The sequence below is a fragment of the Lycorma delicatula genome, chromosome 4, assembly GCF_047948215.1.
Source record: "Lycorma delicatula isolate Av1 chromosome 4, ASM4794821v1, whole genome shotgun sequence".
Classification (NCBI taxonomy): Eukaryota; Metazoa; Arthropoda; class Insecta; order Hemiptera; family Fulgoridae; genus Lycorma; species Lycorma delicatula.
This window is the reverse complement of record NC_134458.1, coordinates 186,734,938-186,762,514: the sequence shown is the minus strand read 5'-3', so window position 1 is coordinate 186,762,514 and position 27,577 is coordinate 186,734,938. Positions and strand designations below refer to the sequence as shown.

General features: G+C 31.9%; 1 protein-coding gene across 3 annotated transcripts; it reads left to right on the top strand.

Moving 5' to 3' along the window:
* Nucleotides 1-79: 79 nt before the first annotated feature.
* LOC142324147 (E3 ubiquitin-protein ligase RNF185-like) lies at nucleotides 80-27,577 on the top strand. 3 transcript variants are annotated; one of them, XM_075364855.1, is made up of 6 exons: nucleotides 80-204; nucleotides 6,411-6,550; nucleotides 15,944-16,075; nucleotides 20,004-20,058; nucleotides 25,249-25,369; nucleotides 27,359-27,576. In XM_075364855.1, exons 2-6 carry the CDS (start codon nucleotides 6,411-6,413, stop codon nucleotides 27,457-27,459), a joined length of 549 nt encoding a protein of 182 aa, XP_075220970.1. In that variant the 5' UTR covers nucleotides 80-204; the 3' UTR covers nucleotides 27,460-27,576. The 3 variants fall into 3 exon arrangements, with proteins under 3 accessions (XP_075220970.1, XP_075220971.1, XP_075220969.1); XM_075364856.1 differs by lacking the exon at nucleotides 80-204 and adding an exon at nucleotides 386-500 and having other exon boundaries at nucleotides 27,359-27,577; XM_075364854.1 differs by lacking the exon at nucleotides 80-204 and adding an exon at nucleotides 1,481-1,597 and having other exon boundaries at nucleotides 27,359-27,577.

The window sequence follows — 27,577 nt, the reverse complement described above, 5'->3', positions numbered from 1 at the left end:
AATTTTATAACGCGTTTTTTTAACCAAAATAATTTTGCTTTAGCTACGTGTACTACAATTCATCACTGAAGTGAAATTTGTTAGGCAGTGGATTCAGGTTAGACAGTCTTATGACATCTCATAATGGTTGATTTAATTCTCACATTCTAGTTTAAATTGCAGTTTTTGTACTTACAGAATATAAGAATTGAACAACAAAACGTGGTAAGAACGTAGTTTTCTTGTTACTGTAAAGTTAGTGAATATTTTCTGATTTTTCTGTCTGTGATATGTCTCATGAAATATTGGAGTAGCCTTGAAATTTTTACGAGACTGATAACTTACTTACTGCAGTTTTATAGTATATATTTCCAACGGAAGGTCAAAATAATTATATTAAAATGTATACGTAGGCTATATATTAATTTTAACTACCATAGGTTTCATTTAATGTAAGTGTAAATTTGCCCCGTGTGCGGGTCAAAATACGAGTGATTAGTTTTCCACGTCTTTAACATACGGTAATTGGATTCGTTTATTTTTAAAGTTCCTACATAATGTTTTTGTAAGACATGCGTTTTATGGATTAATATTTATTTTATTTTTCAGTGGTAATGGTTTTTTGACATTAAATGTCAAAACTTTGAATGTTTGAGTAGCGTGTGTTCATAATTTGTTTTACTTGTTTATTATTTTTGTAATTTTGAGATATGTGCATTGACTTTTGATTGTGACAATGGGTTGTGCCTTCTTTAATGTATGTTATCAATTTTAAATGCTTTTAGATGTGTAGGCGTTAATTAAAAATTACTGTTGATTGCATTGCATATATTTGATAGTGCTACTATGAGAAGATATTTAAATGCAAGTTCATGACCACCAATATTTTTCATAGAAAATGTGTGACAATCACAAATCCTTCAAGGGAACAAAAGTTTGATCAAACCATTGCATAATGCATAAACAAGTGGTTTGAATTATTAAAGTGTTACAACATACTGAATGGAAATTGAATATATTTTTAAAGCACAACCCACCTTACAGGAAAAAATTATAATTTTTTTTTTTACTGCAAATGTTATTTTTGTATAGTATTTAACTCAATCAGTTTAAAATTAATAATTATTTATTAATTGACCTTCAGTACAGTGAAATAAAGAATCTCATAATTAATTTATTAAGACAATCAATTTTAACATCGCATGTTATGTGGAAAACTACTTATTTATGTTACAATGATGTTAGAAAATAAATAATCAATGTATGCCTAAGTCGTTTTCTCATAATACTCTTATGTTATTTTATTTTTTCCCCTGTGAAAACATCTAGACTTTAATGATTGTTTTTATTTTAATTTGTTTTGTAAATTTTTTACGTAAGAAAAAAAAATTTATTTTTCAATTATTCTGTTAAGGCACTTTGTTTTGTAACTAAAAGCATTGGCTTTGTTATCATACTTTGGAGTAGTTGTGTGGTGTGGTCATTCCTTAATATAACAGTGGTAAGGTACATTGATGTTAAATACAGATGATGCAATACTTTGTTATTTCTAGTTGCAAAAGACTAACATTTTTTTTATGTTGATTTGATTATATGTTTTGTTATTAATTTATTAATGGTGAGTAAAAGCTATTGGCCGATTACAGTTATTCTAATTCTTTTTATGGTGATGAAAAATGAATTAATCATTGTGTGAAAAATACAGTATGATTTGGATTTGAACCTGGAATCTTTCAACGATGAATCTTTATGTATTAACGCCACCGCAGCTACAGCTTTATTTAAAAACAAAGTAGTCAATCGGATTTCGATGGATTAACATTAATTGGATTTTGGTGCTATAACATTAAGATTATATTATTAATAAGTTGTAAATATTACGCATATTTAATGTTAATTATAAGACGTTAGCAAGCGAAGCGAGCATAGGTTATATTTAGTTAGGTTATTTTGATATACGTACGATTAGTCAGTACATGAAGTCAACATAACATAAACAGCAGCTATAGCTGCGGTGGCGTTAATACGTAAGTACCACTATTTCTTATGTGCCTGCACTTTGTACATGCTCATGTATCTGAACAGTAAAAGATTATGATTCTTGTATTTTGACAGACTGTCTCCTGTAATATTCTTATATTAACCATGAATGGATAGAGGTCTGCAATTATGGTTTGTTTGTCAAATTTGAATAATGAAAGGTTAGAACTTCATTGTTTCTTTTAAAAGTGCCTTTAATGGTTCTACATCTCTTAGAACTAATATACCCATAAGTAGTTAATTCAATTAGGAACACTGTATATCCATTTCATTTATTTTGCATGGGTTGTTGTAAGTTTTCTATAATCCATAAAGATAAATAGTTATAGAAAACCTTTCATTATTATTCTCTTGAAATGCATACCATGTAAGAAATTCTTTAATTTCATTTGCCCTGGCATAGAAGTTGAAAGAATTAAAAAAATTAACCTTTTGCTTTATAGTACATCCATAAAATCATTTTAAGGTTTTAGAATTTTATTTATGTAGTAATACTGAACATTTCAAATGATTTGATTGGTGTAAGAGCAGGTCTTATTTCGAAAACAGGTACATTTCTTAAATTACTAGTTTAATAGTAAAAAAAAATCTTATTTTATATTCACTGTTGTGGAGGCCAAAACAATGTGATATCGTGCAACATTTGATCAAATGGAACCCTGTCGATACTACATTGGCATCGCATGAATTTGCATTAATACCCGTCTAGCGTAGATCTTAATGTGTCACACTCCTTGCTATTTCATTTTTTCTGCTGCCCATAAACTCTCCACTGTGTTTGTATGAGCTCAGGTAATCTCATTGCGAAAGTTAACAGTTTGATGTGTAAAATTGTAACCTTGTAGATTAAGTATACCATTGTAATTTCTCCAAAAATCGGCATGTGTTTGTTCCAGGTCTAATGTACTCCTATATATCAGTAATGCGTGTTTTGTTTTATCAGGGATCACATATTTGAAACATTCTTTTGTTTCTCTGCAAATTTCCGCAGACATCCATTGCTGAGGGTAAACCATCCCCACATTATAATATTTTTGTCTTGAAAAAAAGACACATTCTAATGTCTTTTTCCACATTCAGAACATTCTAACCTATTATTACAGGATTACGAAGTGACATTTTCACACTCGCACTTCCCTTACAAAATCTTTCCAATCATTTATAGCAGCACTACCCATACCAAATTCTTTGTTATTAAACTTAAAACATGTGTATTCCCTAATCCAGAGGTCTGGGAAATAAACAACTTCCAATTTCAGTTTGCTGGATTGCACCCACCTTTCCCTTCTTAAACAAGCAGAATTGTGCTTGTTTAAGAAGGAATAAATCCTTTGCACAAAAAGTGACCTTTTGCACAACACTATTTATATTCCTGTCGCATTACAAATAGAAATTTCATGACTCTATAGATAAAACCTAGGATTATGTAAAAACCGTACAGCATTTTGTTTATCTGGCACAGCTCACAGATTAAGTCAGTCAGTCTATGTCAGATGAAAATAACAAATAGTTACAAGCATGGTAAACACAAAAGTACATGATTGAAATAATTGACTGCGACTATGATAAGATAAGAGAGGTTGAAATATTACTACTACAATGACAGATAAGATAAACGTTAGCGATTTAATATTGTACATTATTACTTAATCTATAACCAAGTTACATAACAATATTAGTAATTCAGAAAATTAAAATCAAGGAATATCTGCTTTTGGAATAAAACCCAAAAGAGCTACTTAACTAAGTTTTTGTTTTTTGGCATGTATAGTTCAATTCAACCTGGCTTCTGTTTATTGCCTTTGAAATACCTTGTTATTTAGTTATTGTGCTTCAAATAACTTATCAATAAGAGATAGCCTGCCAGAATCATGTGTGCCTCATAACTGTCAGTTTACTTAAGGCGGTGATCTCAGTGGTATAGTTGTTAACACTTCAAATTCATTGCCAAAGAATATTCTGGATGTCCATATCCTGTCCAAGTGGCATAATACATTGTGTTATCACCAGTCTTATTAACTAGCTGCTTCTGCATTCAAAATGTACTCAATTCAAAACTGTTAATAGAGTTCATCTTCAAGCTTGAAAGTATCATGGTTTTATAACGCAAGGATTCTTGCAAGATACTTACGGTTTTTCTGAAGGTCATTCTAGATCAAGGGAAAAATGTCCCTTTTGTTTTATACTTGTATGGAGTTTTATGATTTTTTAAATTTACAAAATGAATGTTGTTTATTTCCCTGTGTTTTAAGGTGTTATCTCTCATTTATAAATAATATGTGAACTCAGCTCAAACAAACCATGACTTATCTGAGTTAGCAGTTAAAGAAATTTTTTAAATGCATTTAAAAATTTGCACACAATAATTCCTATTATTACATTTGTTCAGTGATGGGTAATAATGCCTTTAAATAAATAAAATCATAAATTGGAAGTTATAAAAGAAAATACTGAATGTTATTACTTCAGTAATTGGAATTTGAAAGCAGAATGAAAATTGTATTTATTTAGTAGATTTATAAAATGTACATTATAAAATGTTAAAAGTAACATTTTTTAATAAACTAAAATCACTGAATCATTAGTTCTAATGTAAGCTACAGTAAATAATTGTGGCTCTTAAATGAACCTCTGCATGCAAGGTTATGATTTTTCTTATTTATCAGAACTTAAGCTGTAAGTTGAAAAAGACAAGCATAGTTAATTAAAAATTATTTTACGTAATAAAGTGAAACTTGGTTTTTAGAGCTGCTGTATTCATGAATTGTTCATTTCATTCCATTAAATTACAAAATAAAAAATCATATTATTATCAAAATATTTAGTCCTGCTATGTACCAAGTAAATATGTGCTGAACATTTCTAAAGCAAGAGCTAATATTTTTGTGAATTTTTATTATTTAGAGATGCAATTTTGTCTCCAAATTTCCTTTTTATGTTAGATGATTAACAACTGATTCAAAGTCGAAGGTTCTGAGGTTCAAGTCATTGTAAAATTTAGTTGCTTTTATATGGATTTGAATACTAGACAGTGAATATCGGTGTACTTTGGTGGTTGGAGTTTAATACAAGTCTCAGGAATGGAGGTCCTGAGTCTGAACGAGACTGTATCTCATTTATATGTAATACATATCATCTTCATCTCAATGGTCTATGGGGGTTTGCTTATTGTTCACTCGTTGAACATATTACAACTTATCCATTAGAGAAAAAATCCTTCCGTGCCAGAATACACCCTTAAGCTGCTGGTAACATCTTAGTAAATTTTGCTCATAAAAAGCTACAATTACTGGAACAAAGAAAGTTCATTAGCATTTTATAATACAGAGTAGGATTTGATTATTTTTTTCTAGTTGTTTGCTTAAATTGAATGTTTATGTATTTGTGTAACTAATGATCACAGTTGAAAAAAAGAAACATAATGTAATAGTCATTTTTAGGAGAGGGGATGAATATTAAATCATTTGTAATATTGATAAAAAATACTTGAAACTTTTGTAAAAAAAGTTTTTACTTAAGTGTCCTAAGAAAGATTTGAAATATTATTTTAGCCAAAACACCCCCTAACCCTTTTTACAATTTTTTACAAAAATTGATACATGCTTTCTACCCCAAATATAATACCTCTCTACCAAGTTTGAGGAAAATCAGTCGGCGAAGTTCAGATTTATAAGACCAAATACAGGCTAGCATACATATGTACATACACACAAACATGCATCTGACAAAAATAGATTTTTTTGGACTTGGGAGCATTGGAATAAAACATTTTTTTATGCTGATTATTTACAATTTATTTAATTAAATCTATCTATTTTTTTTCAAACATTTTTTTACTTATTTATTTGCTTTCCTGTTATATTTATAACTAAGGAGCATACATTGCTATAGCCAGGAAAGTAATAGCTATTATAATTGAATTACCACATGTACTTTGTTTTTTAATTCATGAATATGCATAAAGGTCAAATTTAGTAACTAACTGTGTTGCCATCATGTGGTATTGTTGTATGAGTGTTTTGACTTTAATATATTATAATCTTTTTTGTATTGCTGTACAGAAATTAAAAGTGTTATTACCATAAATAATTTATTTATAATAGATCTTTGTATTATTTTGATTTTTAATTGATAATTTAAATTCATAATAATAAAATTTTAATTGGACAGTAGCATTGTTATCACTATTTATTCAGATATCATAGCAGTAATTAATTTTGTAATTTATTTTTCTATTTGAAAGTGATGAGTGCTTAAGTGTTTAGTTTTTTCGACCTTACAAACTTGTAAAAAGTAGAAAATATTATATATTGATTCCAAATGTTTTGGTCACTGTACATAATAATAAATATAATATTTTATTTCACTTTTTTCTTTTTTGTTGTATATAGATGGTAGTACCAAATGAGCCAGGTCCTTCAAAAGTTGGACGAGATGGATCTGAAGAAAAGGATGATCGGATGTTTGAATGTAATATATGTCTTGATACCGCAAAGGATGCTGTTGTCAGCATGTGTGGTCATCTTTTTTGGTAACTGTTAATATTATTTTTTTTAGGTTTAACAAATCTATTCACTAATAGTATATTATAATACAATTAATCTTTGTATACTGTTATATTTCTTTGTAGTTAATATTTCAATAGATCCTTTGGGATTTGGTGAATATCATATTAGCTGATTTAAGTTTTATATAGTACTAGCCGAGGCCCGCGACTTCGTCCGCGTGGGATTTATTCACTCGTTACAAATAGTACTTCATTGTGAAAATTGATTCGCAAAAATTAACGACTATATGATACATAGCTGAAACCCACGACTTCGTCCGCGTCGGAATCACTTAATTTATTGAATATAGCTGCCCGGCCCGGCTTCGCACGGTTGGTGTACCCATTAAAAAAATAAGATATTTGTTGCAGTCGTTCAGGGTTTTGGGCCACTTGTTCAGCCGTTTCTGCGGTAAAATACACCCTTTGGCCGTTTTCTAAGTGGACGGCTAACTGCAAGACTGTAGGATGTCGCTCGTGAATGGGAAATTCTAAAATTCGCCAAACAGCTTCCAATGTACTTATGTACCGGCCATTTACATAGTTTTCCACTTCATCGTTTGGGTTTTTGACGCTAAAAGTAGCTTGGTCAGATCCTTTATTGATATATTTACAAATGTATTTGATGGCTTGAACTGAGTGGCAGTACTCTATATTTATGTGCGCGTTAAACATCCTACACAATAATGGAGAATAAGGGACAGTCCACCTATTATCTATATAGGAAGTACTTCCTCTGATATTTAGCATAGCGCTCTGGCCTCCATTTTTGGCGTCACAACGACGGTAAACTGGATATCCGTCCTCTCCGGTTTGGATATCGTTGACGAAACGTCGAGGGTACTTTTTTGTGCAGATACCGTTTTTCATACATAATGCTGTTAAGTTATGCTCTCCGCATGGACCGTTCACCATATTTTTAGTTACGATATCGTACAATATCGGGTCGTTTTGTTGGTTGGGCAGCTCTGCAACTATGACACTTATCAATTTCATCTGGCTGGATTTTTCTTTCTAGCCAAAACAGCTAATGACAGTGAGGTAAACCCCGCTTCTGCCACTCCACACTTGCCATGTAACATTTCACTTTGGCGAATATTTCATCTTTTGTGAATAATTTTATGAATTTTTTCATCTTTAAATGAAATACCCTTGAAATTATTTTTATTGCCCTAGCCTGTAAACTATTTCTAGAAAGTTGAGATCTTAATCTTTTGGGCATTTTGAAATGATAAAAAAACTAAATACTACATCAACTAATACTAAATTATTTGCTTAAATGTTGAACAGGAATTAGCCTGTATATGAAGTGGTGATTAAAAATTATAAAAAATTCAAAATATTTTCAAGGAAAAATATTCGATATCGCACACAACCGCTGCGTAGGAAGGCGACCGCGCGAATGAGCCGGGCGGCACTTTATTTTGTGACATTGACTCCCCTCCCGCACCGCAGTGACGCTTAGGTCACATGCTGCTGCCTAGCTAGCCGAGCGGGGTGTGGGCTTGGCGAGGGAGCAGAGGCAGGCGGTGGTGGGGACGCGAGCGTAAAGAGAGACACGACGACGATGGACAGTTGCTAGTTACTGAATTACAAAGATAGAAAAATTAAAATATGTTGCTTAAATAACGCGGTAAAAAGTAGTAGCCATTGTTCATCAGGGATACTGTCGGCTTCTAATGGAAAAAGAATTTTTCAAATCGGTCAAGTAGTTTCGGAGCCTATTCAATACAAACAAACAAACAAATCTTTCCTTTTTATAATATTAGTGTAGATTTAAGTATTATCGTATTTAGCCAATTTATTCAACACTGTGAACTTACAGTAAAATACTGTATAAGTAATTTTTTATATTTTTAATGTTGCTAAAACTTAAAAGCAAAGTTTAACTTGTATTGTCTCATAGTAGTTCAACATTTAAGCTGGAGCTTTAACTTTTGAACAATATATTGTAAGAAATGTTTATGTATCTTTTTTGTCAGATCTTCAAAATTTTGTGAACTTATGTAGCACTTTATTTATATCATTTATCTATGTATGAATAAAATATCTATATCTATAAAGCAACTTGTCATGATGGACTGACTGATTCATCAATGCCCAAAAAACTACTGAAGATAAATTGGTCAAAATGTGTATACATGTTCTTATGGTGTAAGTACACACTAAGAAAAAGGATTTTCTGAAATTCTGAGTTTAAAGGATTAAAATGGAGTAATAATGAAATTTACTATTTTTTTTCTTTTTTTTTAACAAATGAAGATATCAACTTGATTTTTGATGTGTGTAATCTTCTTGTGAATATCTAAAATCCAATTTCTAGATTTTTTGAAATTCAACCTTGAAAATGGTGAAAAAGGGTAAATTAAATTTGAACAACGCTTGCAAATGTTCCCCATTTCCAACTATACTAAACAAGATATTTACTAGATTGGGGCTTGCAAATACTCCAGATATATATCAAAAAATCATTTTTGTGTTTTTTGAATTTTGATTTTTAAGGAGTGTACAGGGTGGCAGCGCAACCAACACAGAAACAAAGTACGGTCACCTCCTAGAACCAGATAAAATACATTTTTCCAGGTTACCAGTTATAACTAATATATTTAATATTGAGGCTGACTGGTCAGGGCTGCTTCAACCGAGCCCTGACCATAACTAGAAACTCAAGTAACCCTATAGCATGGGCACAGCTGCAACGAGTCTACTAGAATATATATATATATATATATATATATATATATATATATATTTGATTTTTAATTATATTTAATATATTTGTTTTGATTGTCAAATAGTCATTTAAAAATTTAAACAAATCATCCATCTGACTGTTATATATCAAATTTATCAGTTAAAGTAGTATATGAGTGTTTCATATGTATATGGAATTTATACATTCTTAGTTATAATCAATCATGATTTTTGTTTTTTTTTTACATGAATACAGAAACCTCCCCTTGGTGACATTAGCCAAGACTTTGTTTTGTTAAGAGAGTGGCTTTTGTTAAAAGCTGCATTGTACTATTCAAAACCGATGACAGGGAATGCTGAGATCAGGAATAGTTCTTCACAATAACGCATATCCACACATGACTGCTTGTGTCTTGTTAAGGGAATTGCTGCTGACCAGCGGTTGGCTATATTTGTATGATAATACGAGGTGGGGTTTAAAAGTAAGGGCCGATCGGTAGTTGAAAATGGGAACCATTGAAAAAATTATTTTATTAATGGTTTCAAATACTTAAATATTTACTTTATATTTTTACATAATCATCATTTCATTGCAAACGCTTTTGATATCTTGAAACAAGCTTTTTCAAACGCACTTCATAAACATTCTTTCGCCTTGGATTGTAGCCACTTTTGCACCAAGATTTTCAACTCTTCACTTTCCTTGAATCATTGAGATGCAAGCCAATTTTTGAGGCATAGGAAGGTATGTTAGGTATGTTCTGATCTTGCGCCCAATACTGGGCGCAAGATCAGAACTGTAGGGGGATGATAAAAATCTCCCATCTGAATTTTTGAGTTGTTTGTTGTGCATGCAGTTGTGTGTGGACGTGTGTTATCTTGATATCCCTTGATATCAAGGGATAACAACATTCCCTGTTGTCAGTTTTGAATTGAACGACGCAGTTTAGAAAGTGTTTCAAAATAGACTTGTGATGTGATGGATGTTTCAGGTTTATAAAATCAATCAAAAGCGCACACCCTTTTGGTCTCGTAATACTGTTGCCATGATTTTCCTTTTAAGACTGGGCTTGTTTGAATATTTTAAGTTTAGGAAAGATATCACTCTGCATGGAATGTTATTTTGTCTTAGCATTGATGTATGAAATCCACATTTTGTCACAGGGGCAATATGGGAAAAAATTCATCACCCTTGTGGTTAAAGCAGTCAAGAAAAGCACATGCAGAAGCCATTCTGTGATCTTGTGAACACTTTTTAGTACTTTCAGCATCTATCATGCTCATCAGTTAGCTAGGCTACTAGTTTATGATAGCCTTGAGTATCGGTCATGATTCTCAACAATGTTGTCTTTGAAACTTCTGGAAATTTTAGAGAAAGATTGCTAATCATAAAGTGACAATTTTTTCTTATTTTTCCATTCACTTGTTTATGTTTAGCAAGGTCATCAATTTGGACACTAGACCTGCCACTTCTCTGTTCGTTGTAAACATTTGAATGGCTTTTCTTATACTCATGACACCATTGCTTCACTTTTCCTTCACTGATTGTGATAGGCCCATATGTTTTACACAATTGAATTCTAGCAGCATTATGTCTTCTTGCATTTAGAAATCTGATCTCTTACTGAACTTCACAACTTGCAGGATTTGTTACTGCTGTACTCATTCTAACATATTGTCTCACAAAAGGCAAACAGCAATGAATGATGGCAATGTTACGTGCCCAACAGATCACTTAAAGCTACTGCGCATGCACGAACCAATCAATGTTGCCAATCTGTATTTATAACTCATTGACCCTTTCTTTTGAACTGCTCCTTATATATCTGTTTTATAATAAAAATCCTACTCTGTAATAAATTTTAGTTCTCTGATGCTATTAAAATAACTTCTTACTACTATTAAGATTGCTCAACATTACATGCTAATACTAACTGGGAACAACTATAGTAATTTTATTAATAAATTATTTTAATGTGTTTTTAATCCAGTTATTATTCACTTAAATACCTGCAACTAGGTGCTCAGTTAAAGTTACGTTAACTGAGTTCAAAACATGACAAGGCTCTCAATTTGATGTATTTTTTCCCCTTGTGATTTCAGAAATTTTGTTTATTCTGTTGTAAAATTTCCTTGGTGGTTCCTAACATGCTTTCTTTGTTCATAATATTCCAGTAATATTATTCATGGCAAACATTACTTATAAAAAAAAAAAAAATGGTGAAAAAAAAACTTTAATTGGTTGGTCTTCTGAAAAAGCCTATCCTGGTTACAAGTGAATAACTATTGTAAGTGAATGATTTTTTGAAACAAAAAATGACTTTTTACATAGACGATTTAAATATATTTTTTATTTATTTGTTAATCATTACTTAGTATTATATTGTACTAATATAGCAATATATAAAATAGTATGAAATCCAAGAAAACTGGTTGAAAAATTTAGGGTTAAAAAAATTATTCCTGCTATAGGCAATCGTAGCTTATGCTCACTAGTAATTACTTAATATCACTTAGTTCTCTGCTTTCCCTTTCTTACTCAAACAAGAAGAAGGTTTCTCGCCTTTTGCATTCTGTGTGAACAGTGTTTTATATTTTATTGGCAGTATTTGTTTTTTATAGCCCTCTTATATCTTAATAATGAAATTCTAAAACTAAGGCAAATTAAAAAAAAATAATAATAGAGTCAACTAGAAAAATGTCTGATGGCTAGAATGTATTAATAATATGCAATTCGTTGTTAAGTCATTGGTATTTGGTAATAGTTGGTAGTTTTTATTTTGGTGGTAATTAATGATTACAAAACTGAAATTTTAGAAAGGATTGCTGGATTGGATTTTTGTAATGATGAGATATAATTATGTAGCTTGCGAAAAAGTGTAAGGCTGACTGAAATTCACAGATACTTTATTGTTATCTAATGATTATAATTATTTAATTGGTGATCAAAAATATTATAATTAGAAAGAAAAGACATAATGATATATGTTAGTAAACAATAAATGTTGTATGCGCATAAATAGTAACCAAATTGTTGGACTGTTATTAGGTAACATCTTTTTGTGATTAATCACATAAACTTAAAGATTATGTATTGAAATATGATGTGGTAGTTTTGTAGAGTACAGCTAGTACTGTTTATATCTAGAATTCGATTCTTGATCCTTAAGTATGAAAAAATACGGTGACTCAATGATAGAAGTTGGCCAAGTATTGATGTTTTATTTTTTATCCAGAAAATTATGCTGTTTTCCTTTTGTTAAAAAATAAAATTGACTTGAGTAAATACTTTGTTTTTTGTATTGCTTTTTTTTTGTTGAATTTTTATATATTAAAGCTGTTAAAAGGTTTTAACGTGTGGTTTTATATATGTAGACAACTTATTAAAAAGTATATAAAAAATTAATCTGTTAATGCTTTAAAAAAGAAAAACAGTTGTATTATTCGTTACAATGTTTTGTTGTAATCTATTATTTTTTTATTAAATATATTGTGTAACTGAGTATTGTTGACTGATATTCTTTGTCATTAATTGTTCTTATAACTGTATAATCATGTATGTACTTATAAAAGTAATGTTTGTTTTTTGCATAATATTGTCTTTCATAGGATATCATTTTGAAAAAATTGTAAAAAGTAAATGTTATGTAGTCAATTTTATCAGTGTTATAGCAGAATGGTAGCATCTCGATCTTTCATCCGGAAGTCCTGAGTTTGAATCCTGGTCAGGCATGGCATTTTTCTGATGCTGCAAAATTCCATTTTTATATCCCATGCACAAGCTTCTAGCTTATCTGGTGATATCATCAAGCCAAAAAAAAAAGTTATATTTTTTTTAATTTAACATGTTTTATAAATTATTATTTATAATTAATAATAAATTTGATTTATAAACTTTATATTTTAATTGTACAAGTCTAGAAAAGAATGTTATAAATGTTCACATTTAATGATTGTTAATTTTAAATTTTGTTATCTAGAAAAATGTCTTTTGGATAATTATAATGTTAAAAATGTTTTAGCCTTATAATCCTAATGACCTCCCTCTATGAATCATGAGACCTTGCCGGTGGTGAGGGTGCTTGAGTGCTCAGTGATACAGAGTAACTGGACTGAAGTTACAACCATATTGAAGTCGTATCTGTTGAGAGCTAGACTAAGGAATGATTCCTGAAAGAGGGCAGCAGCTCTCAGTAGCTGTTAAGGGTGTAGGTCAGGAAGACTTTAAACAGCCATGGCAACATCATTCAATGTTCTGAGTACTGCACAACTGAAAGCAATGGAAAACTACAGCAGTTTTTTTTTTCTAGAAAATATACCTCTCAGCATTTTTCATGTAACAAAGATGGAGGCGCCTTCCTTGATAAAATATTCAGGAGGTAAACTAGTTACCCTTTTGGGTCTTCAGGTGACTGCTAAGGAAGGGGTCACCAGAAAATTAAAAAGTAGCATTCCACGTGTTGGAGTGTGGAATATTAGAAGTCTAAAAAGGTTGGTAGATTAGAAAATTTAAAGAGGGGAAATGGGTAGGTTAAATGTAGATGTAGTAGGAATTAGTGAGATTTGGTAGGAAGAGGGAAACGACTTTTGATCAGGTGATTTTAGAATAATAAACTCAGCATCAAATAAAGGACAAGCAGAAGTAGATTTCATAATGAACAAAAAGATAGAGCATAGAGTAGAATATTTCAAAAATCATAGCGATAGAATGATTCTAATCACGATAAAATCAAAACCTAAGCTGACAATTGTTAACATCTATATAGGTATATATAGATGTTAACAATTGTCAGCGTTGATGAGATAAAGTGTTTATACAAAGAAATTGTCAGAAGCAATTAAACACGTAAAAGGGGATGAAAATTTAATAATAGTTAGAGATTGTAATGCAAGGATCAGAAAAGGCAAGGAAGGAAATATTGTGGGTGAATACAGGCTGGGCAAAAAAATGAAAGAGGGGATCAACTCATTGAGTTTTACACGAATTATAATTTAGTAATTGCCAACACCCAGTTTAAAATTAATAATAGAAGAATATACACATGGAAAAGGCCAGACGATACTGCAAGGAATCAGATAGATTATGTCATGGGTAAACAAAGAATTAGAAATCAACTCATCGACTGCAAAGCATATCCAGGAGCAGACATTGATAGCGACCATAATTTAGGGATAATGAAATGTGAATTGGGGTTTAAAATGTGAAAAAAAGGTGCCAGATGAATCTGTGGAATTTAGAAAAGCTTGAGAAAGTAAAGAAGATTTTTAAGGAGGACATCACAAAAGGTCTGAGTAAAAAAGATAAGGTAGAAAATATAGAAGAAGAATGAGAGAATGTTAAAACGGAAATTCTTAAATCAGCAGAAGCAAGCTTAGGCAAAACAAAGAGAACTGGTTGAAAACCTTGAATATCATAGGATATATGGTAGCTGATGGATGAGCATACAGTATAAGAATGCTAGTGAAGAAGAAGGTAAAAGGATGTATCAAAAGAAATACTATAAGTAGAATGTCCAAATAAGCAAAAGAAGAGTGGATTAAAGAAAAGCGTTCAGAAGTAGAAAAAGAAATGATCATTGGTAAAATAGACAGAGCATATTTGTGGTACCTAAGTTAAAATCTAATAATGTGTTAAATAAAGATTTATAATGCAACACAAATTTTTTTTATTATAAACACAGATTTATAATGCAAAAGAAGAGGTTGATAGGTGGATGGAATATATTGAAGAGTTATACAGCAGAAATGAAATAGAAACTGGTCTTATACAGGAAGAAGAGGAAGTCAAAAAGGATGTAAAGGTAGATACAATATTGAAATTTGAATTTAATAGAGCATTAAAGGATTTGAATGGGAAAAAGGCTCCTGGGATTGACAAGATATCTGCAGAATTACTATTCGATGGTGAGGAAGCAATAGGTAGATTATACAATCTAGTGTGTAATATTTGATGAACTTTCCCAAAGGGGAAATTCCGTCAGACTTCAAAAAGAGTGTTATTGTCATGATACCAAAGAAAGCAGGAGCAGATAAATGTGGAGAGTACAGATGCATCAGTACTCATGCTTCAAAACATTTAACTAGAATTTTGTGCAGAAGAATTGAGAGGAGAGTAGAAGTGTTAGGAGAAGGCCAATTTGATTTCAGGAAAAGTATGGGGACAAGGGAAGCAATTTTAGCGCTTAGATTAATAGTAGAAGGAAGATTAAATAAAAACAAAGCAACATTTATTGACTTAGAAAAGGCATTTGATTACGTACACTGGAATAAAATGTTCCTGCCTATTGACGTTTGATTTGTTTAAGAGTTCATATTGTATGAACTTTTGTATGTAGAATGGAATTAGATAAGCAATAATGAATTTTGTTTATTTTTCTTTTGTTATGAAGTTTTTTTTTTCAGTTTCTAAGTTGACATTTAAACACACAAGTGTTTTGCATACTCATTTACTTTTGTGTTTGAGTAAACCTTTTAAAATTTAATTTTAATTTAATATATTATATTGTTATTTTATAAAATTAATGATAAAAATTCCTCTTATCAAGATGCGATAAATGATAGATGATTCATCAGAATATAAATCTGTTTTAACTGATTATTATTTTTGTGTAAACATTGTAGAATTATTTTCTTTTGTGATGAAATTTGACTGTTTATGAAATTTGTTTGATTTTATCATTTTAGTTGGCCATGCCTGCATCAGTGGTTAGATACACGACCAACTCGCCAAGTTTGCCCTGTTTGTAAAGCTGCTATAAGTGAAGACAAAGTCATTCCATTGTATGGACGTGGAAGCACTAAACAAGAGGATCCTAGGTACAAATATTCTTGTGATAGATTTTTGTTTACTTAACAATAAGTAATTTTGTTAGTTTGTAAAAGATTATACTATTTAAAACCAACTAAATCCCGTATGTAGATATTTAGAAGTCGGATGAGAGGAAATTATTTTTTTAAAGTGGGTGAGGTAATTTATTTACCAGTACTAAAAAAAAATAAGAGAAGTTACTGCTCTTAAATTTGTATCCGTTTGTAATTATATAACAGATAACAAAATGTTTATGTCTTTTAAAAGAATGTAAATTTACACACAATTGTTCGTTGTTAGCTGTATTTCATTGTGAAATTTGGTAATAAATTTATCAGTTTTCTTATAAATGAATTGATTGAAGTAAAATTGAAAATCAACGAGTACTTTCAGTTTTGAATGTATATTTTTGGTAATATTGCTAAAATCCATTCCCTAATTGTGCTTTTTATTTAGATTTTTAGTTTATTATACAAGGGTCATTCAGAAAGTGACTAATACAAGGTCTGTTCAAAAAATAATCAAACATGTTTAATTACACACCAACAGAAGTATTTAGTGATATGTGGTTGGCAGCATTGTGTTCCACATAACTTCCTCTATAACCACATGTTCTTGGATTGTTGATATTGCATTTAGTTTTTGTATAATTGTTATTTGAGTACAACGTGTTTCAAGTATTAGTAGCGATTTTTGTAATGTGTGATTTTTTGATGATTGAACTTTTGTCTCAATGTCATACCCGTAAACCCAGCTTTCATCCTGTTATGATCCTTTGCATGAATGTTTCATCGTCATTGGCTTGTTCAAGAAGTTGCCAACAAACATTCACACTGCTGTTCAGTTATCAGACAAGGAACAAACTTTGCTGCAACTTGACGCATGTTCAGTTTTTCAGTCAAAATGACATGAAATGATCCAATTGAGATGATAATCTCTTCTGAAAGTTCTCTGACAGTCAATCGGCGATTTGCATCACTGATTTTCTGAACATAGGTGTCTCAGTTGAAGTCAAAGGCCTTCCTAGTCAAGGGTCATCTTCAATTGACTGACGACCACTTTTAAATCATGAAAACCATTTGTAGCATTGCGTATGACCCAGAGCATCATCTCTGTAAGCTTGTTTCAAAAGTTGAAACGTTTATGTGAAAGTCTTCCCCAGTTTCACGCAAAATTTTACATTGTATCGTTGCTCCTAAAAATCATACATTACAAAAATTGCTGCTAACACTTAAACACATTGCACTCAAATAACTGTAACACAAAAACTAAACCAAATATCAACAATCCAAGAATATCTGGTTACAGAAGAGGTTGTGTGGAACACAAAATGCTGCCATCTGCACATCACTAAATATTTCTGTTGGCGCATAATTAAAAATGTTAGATTATTTTCTGAACAGAACATAAATTTAATTCAAGGAATAATTTTAAAAATATTTATTTAGTTTTTACAAAAAAAAATAATTTTCTGAATAACCACCATTTAAATTTAAACACTTAAATAATTGCATCAGTTCCATCGTGTAGATCTTCCTACTAGTTTTGTTAGCCACACATTGATGTCTTTTTTTACTTTAGTATCATTTCTTCCTGAACTACTGTGGTGTAAAATTTATAGTTTTTTAGTTAAAAAAGCAGTGTTGTAGTTAAAGAAATGGAATTCTGTTAGATCAGAGTTGTGTATGACTTGGGTGTTCAAATACTTTGAAACTAGATTTAAAAAATAATTTATATTAGAAGAAAAAACAAATATGCCTCCAGAAGAAAATTTTCTATCTACATTTGGTCAATTGTAATTTTTTTAGGAAGTATGAATGGAGTGAAATAAAATTATTTTTATTTTTGGAGGTGGATTGAATATTCAGAAAAAAAATTTGATTACTTCTTTTGCTTGCACAGATAATTTGAGTTTGTGCAAATCTATTTTCTGCTACAAAGATTGAACAAAATTTTAAAACAGAATTTTTTTTTAGTTAAATGTTGAGGTTTGCTTTGTGAAATTCTCATACTTATTTCTTTTAATGCTTGAAATCTTTACAAAGATTGTTTAAATTAATATGAGAAGTATATTTTTTCAGAGAAAAGTGGCGAAGGAAAACATCTTTTTATCTAAATTTTAAATTTAGATGAGTTAGAAAATGTTTTATGAGGTTACTTACATGTTTAAAAGGGTAAGCTTCACCAAATTTCAGCAAAAGCTAAATTGCTGGTTGTGATGGCATAGATTGAAGTGATGCCAAGTAATCTGGCTATGTTACTGACCACTAAAGACTGTACAGACCGACAGAGTTTAGGTGTTCTTTTGGACCAAAGATAGATAGTTTGAGGAGTTGAATTCCCAGTAAAGAAATCCATTCCCTGACAGGCTATTAATCTTTATTATAATAATGAATGCTGATGACATGGGAAAGTCATGGTGTTAAAGCTGGAGCCTAATCATGAAAGCATTTTTAAGACCATGGGGAAAACTGATTGCTGGTGAATTTTACAGGAGATATGGAGACTGGTGAAAAAAAAATAATTTTGAGTGAGGGCCCTTTTTGCATGGGTTGTATAGCCATGATAAGTAAGTAGCCATGTTAAGTCGCACAACCCAAATGACAACAAATTGTTTTTTAGAAAGTCTTTTTATTAATTTACAAAATAATATTAACATGTACAAAAGTATTACAAGTTTGTAATAACTGCTGGAAATGTCCACTATGGTTTTCAATGCGTTTGTATCAATGCGTTTTCTTAACATTGTATTCGACCTTTTTCAGTGTAGCAACAGTGTTATTTGATATACAGTCTTCAATATTTTGTTTAAAAGTTCATCAATTGTATTATGCAGGTTCTTTGAGTACACATTATCTTATTATCTTTCAAAAAGCCCCATAAATGAAAATTGAGAGGACTCAGGTCTGTTGAACAAGGAGCCCATAGACCGCGAGAAATTATCTGGTCATTGAAGAAATTGCATACTACTGTTTATCATGTGTGTTCTTCCATTTTGTTGTAGCTAGCGATCATGTTCATCAACATGTAGCAATGCTATAAACTGCATGATTATTTCTTAATACCATTCAACTGTGATGGTCTCTGAAAAAAAAAATAGGCCCAACAATTCTCCGACGAGATACACCACCACACCCCAGTTTTTTGTGAATGTAAAGGCTGTTCATGGAACACATGTGGGTTCTCTAAAGACCATATTCTGTAATTTTGACTGTTAACATATCTGCTAAGATGAAACCAAGCTTCATCGCTAAAAAAGGCCTTGTCTAGAACAGATATGTCATTTGGAATGCAACTCGTAAACAACTGATAATACTGCATTCGTTTCTCCTTATCTGGTTCTTGGAGCTGATGACTTATGTTAATCCAGTACAGATGTAATTTTAGAACTTCAGTAGCCATATGAACACTTCCATAAGATAGCCCAATCTGGTTAGAAAGTTTTCAAAGAGACTTTTTTGGAGAATAAAGAAGTGTTTCATATAATGTGTACAGACTTCTTTAAAAATGACATATAGCAGAATTGTTTGGCACATTAGCATCTGGAAAAGCATTTAAAAAATCTTGACACTTGTACAATTTTGATTCGCAGCATCTCACAACAATAAAGACACGTTCTTGCGTAAAAGACATTGCTGCTCAGACTAAACAAACTGCTTGGTGGCACGTCCACTGTTGCCCGGAGGTGTGATCTAGCAGTGCTACTATACACGATTCTGTCACACAAAAAATTACCCTAATTAAAATATCTTTTACAAATTTTACTGTCATTCCTACAAAGCAGAAAATCTGGGTTGCACGACCCAGATATATATATAGAGCTATAAATAATAATAAATAAAGGTATTGCTATAAATAAATATATATATTTATAGCTATACCGATAGAAATCTTTTTAGGTAAAAGAACCAATTTTAGCTCATATCTTGTTTACAGAAATAAAGTCCCACCTCGTCCTCCAGGCCAAAGGACAGAACCAGAAAATAATGGGGTGAGTTCATTAATATAATTTTATAGTATTTACTTATTAATTATGTAATTTATCAAATTGTAATTTTATCAAATACTCGGAAAGTTGAAATTAAGTGTATGTATATTTTTTTTTTTACAAGCATCGACTGTTAAGGTCATTAGCCCTCATCACATTCTAAAAAGAGATTAATATCATCATCAGGGTCATCATATGTAAAAGTGCAAAGGGCCCTTACATTTTATTTAAAGCATAAATTACACAGAACATTAAAACACAAAAAAAATTGTGGGGTGTAAAGGACCCGGATCTTAAAATTAAAAAAAATAAAACTCAAGTAAATAAATGGGAAAAAAGTCTCTACAATACCATTATCTCCTTTGCTTGTCTCGCTTATCTTATGTAAGCACCCTCGGGGCGACCAGAATTGCCGTTGAGCAGCACATCAGTCACCTTAGGATGCCATGGCAGTTGACTCTCCTCTATAAATAGTACCGTAGGACATGAACCCTTCGGGCCCCCCCCCCCTGGCATCATAAGAGCAATCTGACCATCTGTTCAGGACAGCTAAAGAACCCCTCGGCGGGGAGACTGCCCTTCCCGGTCCTGACCTACTTGGCTTCAGACATGCATTGCGCTTACTCTTGGTTCACCCTTGAGGGTCCCCCATGCCATCATTGGATACACCCCAACTCCCCTACTCTTGCATGCAGGTGAGCCCAGGCGGCCTAGGCTAGAGGGCTACCTCCCATTACTATACATGCCATGCTTCGAGACTCCCATTATATATATAGAAGCTACCCCTTAGAGATTCTTTAACACAGCTTTAAATTTGTTTTACAAACTTAAGAAGTCCACTGGCATGTAGATAAGCAACTGGTTTTTTTCTTCATTTCCATTTTTCAAATCAGCAGGAATATTATTTCTTATTCAGAACCTCTCTGACATCTGCATATATGATACATTCTTCCATTAGATGCTTAACTGTAAGTGTTTTATTACAGAAACCGCACATTGGTCTTTCTTCGCTTGTTAACAAATATGAATTTGCTATTTGCATGTGACTGATTCTAAGTCTGGTCACAGCTATTTGTTCTTGGCAAGTCAACTTCACGTCACTTTTACATTTATACAAAAGTTTAACCGAGTTTAATTTTGTATTTAATCTACTCCAATCAGAGGAGAACAGGTGGTATTCCACCTGTTTCTTATTGTGTTAGAAAATTTGTAACATCTGTCACCTATACAGGAATTACATCCAAGTTATTGCAGACTGTCACCTTTCTGGCAGCTTCATCTGCACTTTCATTTCCTGCAATACCAGCATGCTCTGGAGTCCATACAAATATCCGCATCACTGTTCTCGTTGATTTAAAACATGTAAAATGGACAGGATGTTTGCAGTTAGAACGTCCTTAATGTTCTTGTTCCGAATTGTAATAAGTGCACTTAAAGAGTTGGAACATATTAGCACTCTCTCTTCGCTGTAGTGTTCCATGTATCGAAGAACTTGCTGTATGGCAGTAAGTTCTGCTGTAAAAGCACTGGCCATATCTGGCAGTTTCTAAAAATGGGCTTCTCCATTTACATATATAGAGCATCCAACACCATGTTCAGTTTTAGAACCGTCACTATAAATTTTAATGTATTCTTCATAACTACTGACAGTTGATAAAAATCCCTGTTGGATGATAACTGCTGACTTCTTTTTTATTTCTTACCGAGAGAGATCTAGCCTTGTGTTTACCGCTGGCAAAAGCCATGGCGGTATTTCTCTTGTAGAAATTGCTAATTTATTGGGTAAAGCAATTCCATATTTTCTTGTTAATTCATGATACCTTATTCCGGCTGGTCTGGAATAGGTAGCACAATGTTCATATAATGCAGCCAAAGGATGATAAAGAGTTTGTTATTTATATGGATAGGAAAGGCCCATATATTTGCTGCAAATCTTAGCAGTAGGATCTCTGTTCTATAATGTAGTGGCATTATTCTGGCTTCGGACATTAGACTAATTGCTAGACTTGTGCGGAATGTGCTTGTCGCATATCTTATTCTGCTGTTATGAATTACGTTTAACTTTCTTAAATGTGACTTCCTAGCGGATGAATATACAATACATCTGTAGTCAAGTTTCGATTGAACCAGTGCTTTATTCAGTCTCAATAGTATTTCTTTATCTGAGCTCCAATTGATGTTGAATAAACATTTAATAATTTTTCGGGCTTTTTTGCATCTATTGCTCATATGTAATTGCCATGTAAAGGATTTTTCCAATAAAAGACCTAAAAATCGCACATTATCCTTATATTCTATTGAATTATTGTTAGTGGTCAAAGCAGGACTTTGGTGAGGAATTCTCTTCTTACAGAAGTGTACAGAGCACGTATTTTATTGTGAAAATTGGAATCAATTATTCCTCTCAACTTCATTAAGAGCATTAATCACTCGTAATTTTACTTCACCATAGCTGTCATGTTGCTGGCATACACAATTGCCAAATCATCAACATAGATTATTTTGCTGATTTCTACTGGAATAACTAATATTAGTTTATTGATGATGATTGTAAACAAGGTACCGCTCAATGGCGAACCTTGTGGTATGCCATTTTCTAAGCTTTTTTCAGATGAATATTCATTGTTGACGCATACTTATACGGTCATTAATATAATTGCTGAGTAAAACTGGCAGATTGCCACGAATGCCCCATTCATGTATCTGGAGCATTATTCCATGTCGCCAGGTCATAACGAATGCCTTCTGAAGATCAAAGAAGACTATATAATGTTCTCTAAGTTGATCATTTGATCAGTGGTAGAGTGGTGTTGCTGAAAACCTGCTTGATGTGAAGATACAAGGTTTTCTTTTTTTTAAATCCAAACGAGTATTGTTTATCATTTTTTAAATATTTTTCCCATAGCGCACGTCAAAGAAACAGGACAGTAACTATTGGGATCTGTCAACTTTTTATCTTTCTTTGGTACTGGAATAATTTGTGCTTTTTTCCAATGCTGCGGGTGCATTCCATCCCGCCATATCTGATTATATAGTTTTAACAATCTACGTTTTGTAATGGTATTCAGCTGCCTGATCATGTTATAATGAATTTCATCTGGACCAGCAGCTGTGTTGCCTGCTTTCTCCAACACTTTCACAAATTCTTCAATTTTAAAAGATACAGTGTATGAATAATTTATTTCAGTTTTAAAATTTAGCAGACCTTCAAGTTCTGCTTTTTTCATCCTAAAATTTTCGTCATAGTTAGTTGTTGGCTTTTTCGAAGTGATTGGCTAATAACTCTGCATATTGAAGGCTAGTTAAGGGAGTAAAGTTTGTACGCCCACAAATCGCCTGCACTTTCTTCCAAACGTCTGATACAGTTGTGTTTCTGTCAATGGATGACACGCATTGCTGCCAGGATCGTTTTTTAGAGTCTATCATAAGTTTTTGCATACGTCTTGTATTTTTTAAAGGCAATTGGATTTTCTACTGTGAGACGTTTCTTAAAGGTGTTACGCTTTTTTCTTTCTTTTAATAGCTTCACTTATTTCATCATTCCACCATGGAACAGGTCACTTCTTAACTTTCCCAGATGTTTTGGGAATATATCTTGATGCAGAGTCAAATATTGCATTAGTTATAGCATTGACATCGGCTTTCATAACTCCAGTTGTTTCAGAGAGTATCGTCCTAGCTGTGAAGCTCTTCCAATCTACCTTATCAAACAACCATCTCTAAAGAGATGGGAAGAGATTGTAACATCAGTTACAATTTGCACCGGAAAATGATCGCTTCCATGTAGATCCTCTAAAACACCAAGGTAGTTGATTTTCTGCAGGGTTTTAACATCCTGCACAGCTACTGAGATCTGCATGAATGCTGTTCTTTACAATTGACACATGTAGGAGGCTCCTTACATGGCTCCTCCTCATGAACATCTTCACCACACACGCATATTTGTGGTCTCTCGCATCTTGCAGCAGTGTGGCCAAAGTGTTGGCACTTGAAGCATCTCATAGGTTGTGGAACAAATTCCCGCACATCCAAACTGTGAATTCCTGCTCAAACTTTCTCCAGTAGAGTTGGTTAGTTAAAAGTGAGAACTTAAGAAGCAGAAGGTAGTACCTCACCGTTACTTCTCATGTTCAACCTGCGTGCGGCACTCTTGTTGTGTCAATTCCTCAACTATTTCCTGCTCCGTGCAGTTCAGAAGATTCCAACAGACCACAACAGTGTGCCGTGTTCCGATCCACAGTGTGCTGTGTAGATCGACACATACAACAAAATTTCCAATATTCTTCAGCCCTAGGATCTTCTGTGACTGAATCATTTGTAGTCTCCACATGAAGTCCATTAAAAAACAGTTTTCCTGATTTCCTTAACTGGGCCTCCAGCACATTTTGTTATTTCTCGAGCAATGAGAAAAGGGCTCACCCTCAAGAAATTTCCATCTTCCTTTGTAATTACCAAATACTTTGGTTTTGGAATGTTGCTCTTGTAAAAAGCTCTTTGCAAGTGCTTAGCCTCAACTTCTAGCCATTTTGATTCTGCACTTTTTCTCTGTTTTGCCTCAGGTGAAACGGCTGGTTCTAAACGAGGGTGTTTACGTGAACCCTCTGCCACATTTGATGATTGTTCAAGTTGCATGTTATGTAATCTTTTCTGTAGTAAGGCTAGCCGCCAAGGTACACCCCCACTCCAGAGCTACCAACCATGGAGGTCTGGTCCGGTACTCTGGTGGAGCCGGCATATGTCTTGGCAGAGAACAGATGCACAGTCTCTGCACTGATTCCAGGCCCTTACACACCGAAATTTTTAGAGCTCCCATGCGCCAACATACATGGGGACCATAACTACATGCTTGTCATCGCAGGGGGCATGTGGATAGCAGAAGGGCCTCTGTTACACCTTCAATCACTTCGACCCTGGCCGCCACATCGCCAGCTCTAAAGGTGCTAGAATCCATTACCTTAATCAGTTAAATTTTTGTAAAATCCAGTCCTTAAATATGGCTTATAGGTGTAGCTAGGCCGACAAATTACTTCTCTGAGGAAAACACTGAGGCCCTGTTAGCCAGCATTAAGAATAGTACTTATGTACAGCTGTGCATTATTATTTGGTTATATTAACAATTATGAATATTGATGAAAAATGTTATTTTAATTTTTGTAATTCTATTAATTATTTTTATTTTATGGTCTTTGAAAGGGTTTCCCTGGATTTGGTTTTGGTGATGGAGGCTTTTATATGTCATTTGGTATTGGTGCATTTCCATTTGGATTTTTTACATCGTCGTTTAATCTTGGTGCTCAACAACAAGCACATGGAGGTATTAACATCTGTCATAATTTTCTTATATTTTAGAATTTATTACTGTTTTGTGTTATTTTATTATAAAGTATTTAATTACTGAGATAAATGTTAGATTTTTGTAATACTTTTGACATGTATTATTTATTTTTTGTTTGCATATGCACTAATTCATTATAAATCTATCTTCTTATAAATATATTAAGGGAATTAAGATCCCTTTTTTAAAACTTATTTAAAATAGAATATTGGCATACATGACTGATTGACTATCTATTTGTTGTAAAGTTAAAAAACTTAGATTTCTTTGCATTCTTATCACTTCAATCTTACCATTGTTTTTTGGGGGACTATAAAAGATTGAAGAAAGTTTATAAATTCAGATTTATATATTTTTAGATAAACTAGTTTTAGAATAAACTAGAAGACTATACAGATTAAATATTACTAAAACCCAAAGTTACTTTGTTACAACCTGTACACAGATATCATTGGTTTAATGTTTTGATTTTTGGGATTGTTTTTTCTAATCTTTGATGTACTACTTTGAATTAACAACATATATGCTAATATTTTTCAAAAAGTACTGTATATAATTTTAATAAAAACACTGCATCCATTAACAGCATTTAACCTACTTTGGATTGTTGAAAACACACAAATTCATATAAGTTTGCTTCTGTTTTTCAATGTAACGGAGTTAAATTAAACTATTGAACCATTGATATAACTGGAACATGTTACCAAAATCCCCAAATTTAATTATCACCTTTCTATTTTTTTACACTATTACTTATGTAGTTTATACATAATACATATAGTAATGTTAGTTAAAATTTTCTATAATAAATTTTTCTATTATCATTCATTTTATATATATTTCAAAGTTTGAAATAAACAAAAAATTTGAGTTGTTACTTTTTTTTTTACTTTGAAACTGGTTTTAAAGTTTGTAATTGACAGTATTACTTATTTTGTAAAAGATTTTTTACCCTTCATAGTGACTTATCAGTGATCTTTTTTTGTCACTGATTACTCGGAATGAACCTGTAATTAAACATACATTTGAATCTCAAATGTATGTTGAATTGTATCTAATGAGTTGAACTAATTGAATAACACTGCTAGATTGCAATGCTTTTTCAGGTAATGATGTACAGTAAAGTATAGTCACTTCAGTGATGATGTTAATGAAAAACCACTTTCCTCCTCATTTTTCCTGGTAAGCCTGATAAGGGATGTTTCTCATTTTTGGAAACAGTGATGTTATTTTTAGAAATTACTAGTGTCTCGTGTCACAGTCATATTTATAGAACCACTTGGTTATAATGGTTAACATATATGCACTAAATATTGTTTGAAATACTTAAAAACTTATATCCACTAGATAAATTTCTTTTTATTGAAGTACCTTCCTAAAAAAAAAAAAAAGTACTAACATTTCTTGCATTGAAACATTTACCCCAAAGTACCATTATAAATACTAGGAGTGATAAAGTTATTCTACCATCAGGAACCTCTTTTGGATTTACCCCAAATAATTTTTCCATAATCAGATATTTTAATTCTATTCATTTTGTAATTTATGATTTCTTTATTCCCAAATTGTTTCTTCCACTTTTTTCATTCCTTGTTACTATTATTGATTGGTTTTACTCTGTATTATTTTAATCTTCAAGATTAAAATTTCTTTTAATTCAAATGTTAAGATGAATTTGGATTATGCCTTTATTTTATTTTTATAAAAAATTATTTTACTGGTGGTTAATAACTATTTAACAAGTATTATACAATACAAGTTTAGTTAAACATTTTCAGAAAATTAATGATATTTTGTTAAAGATTATGTATATATACTTTTCGTCTAAAGTGTAATATTTTTAAATTATACTTAAAAAACTAACTGGTGAGAAAAAATGTTACGTAAAGTGCATGATTGATTTTATAAAGATCCCTGGCAATATTATCAATAAACATTATGGCTAACTTTTTTCTTCATCTTTTTCAGCTCCTCGTGGGATGACTCAGTACGGTGATGGAGATCCTTATGTATCAAAAGTATTCCTTTGGGTTGCTGCACTTTTCATACTCTGGTTATTTCTTGCATAGAGACTGTCCATCCATATTGATATTAAATACTACCACACTATAATAATAATAAAACTGTTATAATAAAAAAACAAATGAAACTATGATAATTATATAAAATGAAGAATTTATATATATA

Bases quoted from the DNA above. Each gene is read 5' to 3' on its own strand.
- LOC142324147 (XM_075364854.1), top strand. The intron at 6,551-15,943 runs GTAACTGTTAAT...TTATCATTTTAG, and splicing joins ATGTGTGGTCATCTTTTTTG to TTGGCCATGCCTGCATCAGT. The intron at 16,076-20,003 runs GTACAAATATTC...TCTTGTTTACAG, and splicing joins ACTAAACAAGAGGATCCTAG to AAATAAAGTCCCACCTCGTC.